Below are 6967 nucleotides of genomic sequence, written 5' to 3'. Positions count from 1 at the left end.
AAAAAAAAAAAAGACTTAAAACTCTTTTCTGACAATCTGATGCATAATTTAAACAATGTTTTCCAAATACAGTTGTTAAGACACGTCAACCAATCTCCTCCAAAGGTCTAAGCAAAAAAAAACAACAACAAAAAACAGTAAAATCATTTCAGAAATAATAAATGGATTTCACAGGAGGGACATCTCCAGGATCATGGACCAGTTTTACAAGTTTTGACTCAAAAAAAAAAAAATTTGCTACCGATGAAGAATCAAGCTCTGTAGACATCAGGACTATTCCACAATGAAAGGGTTCTTCCAACAGGTAGCTATTGCAGTGTTTAATATTGGTCAGGCGACACTGCTTCTTTTGTCAGCAGTTCCATCTACTGCTAAACTATAGCCCTGACTTCAACTACACAGTTCATATTCAGTCCTTTACTCCATGCTGTCTGGGTCTGCCTGGGCCATGTAAGCATCCAGCTCTGCGTCCAGGTGACCTTTGGTCTTTGACATATAGGCATCAAGTTGGTTGTCGAGCTGTTCACGGGTTACAGCTGGCCGACCACTTCCTCTACCCCGCCCACGACCACGTCCTCCTCTACCAGCGAATCCACCACGTCCACGAAGTCCACCACGGCCTGTACAACAACACACAAAGCAACATAATTTTTTTTAAGTGACATTATAGCCCTTTTTGCACTGCAGGGTCTGGCCTGGCCCAGCCCGGCTCCGTTCGACCCGGTCCCATTGGTGCTATGGCTCTGGTCGTTTTGCATTGTGTTGGATACGTCACATAAATCGACTTGTTGCTAAAGCTACCGAGGCGATCTCCCCAGCGACCACAGAACAGTTTTCTTCTTGGGTCTCCCATCCCACTTTTTCTGTATGCGCTCATGAGCAAGGAAGCTGAGAGAAACATTTATCTCAGCTTTACATTTAACGGGAAAAAAATCTCATCTGAATGTTGTCTCTGAGCCCAGTGTTTCTAAACCTTTTTTGGGCCAGCGCCCCCCTAGCCTTTATCCAGGTCCCTCACCGCCCCCACCAAAGAATTTGTAGGCTACTTTGCACTGACTATTATTTTACTATTAATATTATCACTATTGTAGATGTTTTGATTTTTATGCTTGTTTCTGTATTTATCATCAAAAATAATTTCCCAGAGAACAAAAAAGCCATGGAAATAGAAATTATTTTCACAGGCGTCTATGAAAAATGCAATGAACATTCAACTTTAAATTGGTAGGCCTAACAGCAGCCAATCAGAGTGGAAAAAATATTCTTGTTCTGTGCCATTTTGTAGTTGTTAAATAAATGAGCAGATAAAAGATGTACAACATGCCAGTTTAAACTTTGAACTATTTGCAAAACGACTGAGCTCTGCAACATTAAAACATGGATAGAACTGTAACTAGATTAATCATAACTCTTCTTCTCTACAGTGTTTCTGTGAGTTTCTGGTGGTGAAGCTCTGTGCTGCCTTCAGGAGAATGGGACATCAGAGTATCATCCATAAAATTTCACCCACATGGCATTAACTGTGCAAACCAGAGCTTTCAGGAGGGGCATCACTTATCATTTATTGACGCTCACCATCAGTAATCTTCACTCATCACCTGCTGCGCCTCCTAATCATCATGCGTTTCACATCATGCGTTGATTGTTCACTGTTCAGCGTCGGATTCTCTGTTTTTATGCCATAATTCACATCTAGTTCATCACTCCGTTTTATGTTCCGCTTCTCCTGTTTCAGTTTTGCGCAATGTGCACATCTTTTTTTTTTTTAACCCCCTATGGTGCGCAGCGTTCGGAAAATGTATCGATGGGGAAAAGGCAGACTCACATAAACCTTTTAAAACAATGGAAACAATTTCGGTATTCTGATTATTGAAATTTAAAAGTGCTGTGGCACCGTTGTTCTATCACACCCGTTTTATACCGGACCACTTGCTGCACCGATGTTAACGCTATAAAATGAACGCTCTCTATTGTGGTATCACCATGGAGGGATTTCTTTATTTAAATGGGTTCATTTTTCAGAGGGATACACAGTGAGGGTGATTTTAGTAATTACATGTTTATAAGAGCGATTTTCTGTTGTCCTTCCATGGAAGCGGGCAGCTTTCAAATGTAAATAAAACACTTTTTAATATAAGTTGCTGCTTTGACATGATCACAGAACTGCCAAAACATATGCACAAAAATGCCAGACAAAGTGAATCACAGCAACGTCATCAGCCGGTGTAACGCTGAATTGATGCAGTGAAGCTACATCAATAGCAGCTGCGTCAAGAAGCTACAAACACTGAAGAAGAAGAGCTGCTATCGATACCGTTGCAGATAAGCATGATTTAATGTTACACAATACAGTCTTAGTTTTCAAAGTCTAAACTGGTATTGTTGTGCATTTAAGGTGTAAAGTTTACCTTCAATCAAATGCCCCCCAAAGGAATCCCAGAGCCCACCCTTTTGTAAAAATTTCTGCCAGTGCCCCCTGCCGCCCTCTAAACGGCCTCCGGGGGGCGGTACCGCCCACATTGAAAACCGTTAGCCTAGCCGACTTCTGATCGGTTCAATTGGAGAAATGTTATTTACATTTACCATTATAATCTTTGGCTGAAGAGGCGATTGTAATCAGCACAATTAGGGTAAGAATAGATTATGATGCAGCCATAGAGAAAGTCTAGTGCTCCTCTGATCCAGAGATCTGGTCTTTGTTCCGCCCCCACAGCCAATGAACCAATCAACAGCTAACTCCAACAGGCCCGGTCTGGCCGGCCCGATTGGAACCGCAGCTCTCATGGTTCCAGGGAGCTGGGTGGTACCGGTCTGGAAGTGCTAATGCAAAAACGACTTCGAAGTCGGGCCGACCCGGGTTCAGCTGTGCAGTGCAAAAGGGGCTTATGTTCTCTATGGTGAGATGGCAACTACTCTTGGTTAATTAAAAAAAAAAAAAAGAATAAAAAAAGCAAGTCAGCTCTTGCCTCTTGCTACTCCACCTCGACCTGCTCCTCTGGACATCACTCCTCCTCGCCCAGAAGGTGCTCCACGGTAGCGGCCTCCTCTACGGATCGGCATGCGGCTAGCTATACCCCGGCCTCGCATGGGGCCACCTGTAGGAATTCGCTTTCCTGAATTAATAAAAGCCATTGTATCTTAGCTCATATCTTGCAAAATCATCATTTAGCTTCATCGGCTGCAAAGCTGTAGATACACACCCCTCAGGGACAAAGCCCCTCGCATGATTCCTCCTCTGACTCCTCTAAATCCTCCTCTGGCCAGTCCCCGCAAGCCACCTCTGCTCCCAGCAGGTCCTCCACGCATTAGAACTCCTATGGGCCGGCCTAGTCTGGCTTGGATGCTACCCTTACCCAGGCGTTGCTTTAGGCTCTGACATGAGTTAAGGAGATGCATTTGTGACAATCAACACAGGAAAATTCAACCTGGAACAACCAATCATTAAAGTTTACATCATGGAAAGCCATAAGAAAAATATCCACTTTAAATAAATGGTGAATGAAGCTGCTTCTTCATATATACTCAGGTCATTTAGACTAATTATGGAGCAGAATCATACTTAAAGGGCAATGTGCTTCCTCTACTTGTTGGCAAAACAGAAGGGCAGTCAGCAAGCATGGGGGTTGCCCTAAAATATTGGCTCCAAACCCAATGGTTATAGAGTTACAACTTGGAAGGAGCATAACATTCCAATGAAGTCAAAGCTTCAGGAAGGGCACTAATAAAATCTTTAAACTATTTCAAAGCTTGTGGTTTAGAAAATTAATAGAAAATACGTATAGGAATAGAGCATTTAAATGTATTTGTTCAGTATGAGAGCAGCGGTCAAATTAGGATAAGCTCAACAGTTAACCCATGCTTTTTATTGTCAACAGTTTCATTTGAAGTAAAAGCCTGGCCATCTCCCACTCACTTGAACAGGTGTTGGGTCCCCTTCTATGTACACTTAGTCCTATTAACACTTGCTTCTGTTTTTATAGTGGTTTGGAATAGATGGTGGCTCTGTATATCAATTTATTTCACATGAGATTTGAAAATTAAACAATTGCAAATATCTTCCCAAATATCAATCAATATCCCTTTGTGTAATTCAGTGGAGATTCAGATCTGCCTAATGCTCCTTTTTTCACATATTTAATCATGTGCTTGCATGATTCCATCGCAATGTGGAAACAGAATGGAGTGGATCTCCTCTCCAAGCTGAGCTTGCTGTTAGACTGATTGCTTCAAGGCCTGTCAAGATAACAAATGTTACTGGAAGATAAATTGTCCCGGAAGTTATTGTGTTAAGTTATTGTGATAAATAATAATATTCTGACTCTGTACCATTTGTCCTCAGGGTACATATCCCCTGATCATGATTTAACTCCTGACTCCAATCGAGTCAGGATTGGGACATCCTTCTTTTAAATGCTTTAGCTTTAAAGTATGTAAACATCATCCATCCTGGTCCTCAATACAGACACACCACAGGGCTATGTACTTTGTCTGGTTCATTTTCCTCTGTTCACACATAACTGTGTGGCCATCCACTCTTCTAACAGGGTTCTGAAGTTTGCAGATGATGCCACCTTAGTGGGTCTGATAATAAACAATGATGAGACTCTGGACAGAGAGGAGATTCAGGACACTCAAACCATTTGCTGCATCCTAAGAATTGATTGAGACTTTGTTTATTTACTCATCTATTTATCACTCAGGATACTACTCCAGTTTTGTTATGTTCTAGAAACATAGGCACATATAAAAAAAAACCTCTTACATCTATGCAGTTGGTACGGGTAACTGCTGCTCAACTTGATAATATGCAATGTAGGTTTCAATTTTTTTCTTCCTTAATAATGAATAAAACTGCATTTTGTGTGTACGTCTGTCTTTGACTAACATTTGAATTGGTTAGATGTTCTGAAAGTCTTAAGTGTGACAACGATGCAAAACAAAATAGGAAATCTGGAAGGGGTAAGCACTTTCTCACACCACTGTACTTGTATTACTTCAAACTGTAACCACTGAGACTAGCTGAGGCTTTGTCTTAATTTTATTTTATTCACCAGGAAGTTCCCCTGATGCAAGAGCAGGCTGATCCATCTCCTTAACTCACTTGAGCTGTAAAAACAAGATTCAATATTTTTACAGTGCTTCTGGAGAAAATTAACTACTGGCAACAAGTTATTTTGGCTACAGAGCAATTTTTAGTTTTATTATTACGTAATAAAAGGGAGTAGAGCTTCAGCAGACCATTATCGGAACTTGATTTAGTCACGGTAACCTTACTAGGCCGTAGTTTATGTTACCTGTTCAGTAGCCTATTCCAAGAGAGCCAAAACCCAAACAAGTGGTTCAGCCTTTTTTCTGACCAAACACCACGACCCACTATGCAGAAAAGGAAATCAAAAGATCAGATGTTTCATCTTACCTGCTTATGATTTAGAGCTGCCTGGACTGAGGGCCGGTTCTCCATCTGCTGGGCCAACCGGCGATTGCGGGCACTAGCCAAATGCTGCTGTTGCATGGTGGCTCGAATGCTTACTGCAGTAGGCTGCTTGTTCTTCAGCATGTTAGTGAAGCTTCAGATGTGGGAGGGAAGAAGAGGAAGGAAGTAAAAGACAGGGATGGGATGGGAGCAGGAGGAGGAAGCATGGTTCCACATCAAAGTTATTATTCACATTATAGATGCGGCTATAAAGATTGTCAGGGCTCATTTCTGATTATTAGAGGGCACCTTTTTTCTTTTGCATAATATACTAAATTATTCATAAATTATTCATGTTTAGGCTTAGCATTACAATTTTACACAGGAGAGGTGAATTAGAAAAAAAAGGTGAGAAAACAGATCTAAAGACGAGACAAAAGGTTTTAGAAAAAGAGCTACACTTTGCCACTTACAGGCCTCCAGCTGATTGGCAGGGATTTCACCATGCTACAGCAGAGGCCCAGGACATTAGTTGCGACTCAGCCACTTACAGCATGGACCGTGACTTGCAAAGAGCCCACTGAATGTGTGGTGTTGGGCAGGGAAGGTCAAGGGGGAAAGAAATAAAAGTTCTGTCACGTCCAGGCTTGGACTGAGTTTGTGAATTTTAAGGAGAGAGAAACAATAATAGAATGTGTGAATAAATTAGCATACGCTTCATTGAGAGAGAAAAACATGAATCAGTAGCACATGGAGCTGCAGTACTTCTCAGTCCTGTTTGAGCCCTCCTGCTCATCTTTAAAAATGTATACATCATGTATACAGTTCTGTGTGCTCATAAACATGAGAGCTTGCCATGGACAGTGGTGTGTTTCAGCACAGGGTTAACAGCTTACCATGCATGACCGCTACCCTTTTCCCTTATCTACATGTATACACTGCTTACACAAGTAAGTTAGCCTGGGCAGCCCTCTTTTACCTAGTATGGCTTTGACATTAAATCCACCCAATGTGTTAGAAAATACTGATACGGACAATGTTGAATGAGCAGTGCACACACTGGGAAGGGTCAGAACAGTATCCATGTTGGGTTCAGTCCCACACAGCAGCCTCTTGAAGAGATTACAATCTTAACAAGCCAAAGTTGGTCTTTGCATGGTGCCTCACCGCTCATTGAGAGACACTTTGGTGGTGCTTTTCAGGACCACTTTTTGGGATGCAGCAGCACTCATTTTGAGAAGTTTGATTGTAGAATCCTGGAAAACAGAAAAAAAGACATCACTAAGCAATGGGCTCTTTGCACCTCAGCTTCCGCGTTTGGGGAAAAGCGGCTCGATTGTTTCCGATCTATTGAAAATGCCCTTTTACACGAGGTGCTTGCAGGGCTTGGCCACGGTTTGTACATCGATCCGAAGCCCCAACAAGTAAGCTGGAGAAAGGTTTTAGATGCATGCCTCGTTATACATTTACTGATACGAAGGTGAGTTTTACTTAAACTTTGTGGCTAACATTAACCTTAGCTTATGCTAGTAGGCAATATTCTCGGACATTGTT

At 41.9% G+C, this 6967-nt stretch overlaps 1 protein-coding gene across 5 annotated transcripts in view; it reads right to left on the bottom strand.

The window, feature by feature from the left end:
* Nucleotides 1-197: 197 nt before the first annotated feature.
* chtopa (chromatin target of PRMT1a) overlaps nt 198-6967 on the bottom strand; it is a 19792-nt gene continuing 13022 nt past the window's right edge. Inside the window, exons 2-6 of one of the 5 annotated variants that reach the window (XM_015015611.1) lie at nt 6581-6669; nt 5417-5567; nt 3201-3372; nt 2967-3113; nt 198-620 (exon numbers count right to left, since the gene is read on the bottom strand). In XM_015015611.1, the coding sequence (XP_014871097.1) occupies nt 418-620; nt 2967-3113; nt 3201-3372; nt 5417-5567; nt 6581-6645 (738 nt within the window). In that variant the 5' untranslated portion in view covers nt 6646-6669 and the 3' untranslated portion in view covers nt 198-417. Of the gene's footprint in view, nt 621-2966; nt 3114-3200; nt 3373-5416; nt 5568-6309; nt 6670-6967 lie in introns of those variants that run through there. The other 4 variants (XM_015015612.1, XM_015015613.1, XM_015015614.1 and 1 more) reach the window with 4 other exon arrangements.

This window comes from Poecilia latipinna, unplaced genomic scaffold, assembly GCF_001443285.1.
Source record: "Poecilia latipinna isolate Pla-1442-1.1 unplaced genomic scaffold, P_latipinna-1.0 Scaffold1934, whole genome shotgun sequence".
In the NCBI taxonomy this organism is placed as follows: Eukaryota; Metazoa; Chordata; class Actinopteri; order Cyprinodontiformes; family Poeciliidae; genus Poecilia; species Poecilia latipinna.
The sequence above is the reverse complement of the archived record's forward strand: the minus strand, read 5'-3'. Positions and strand labels throughout refer to the sequence as shown.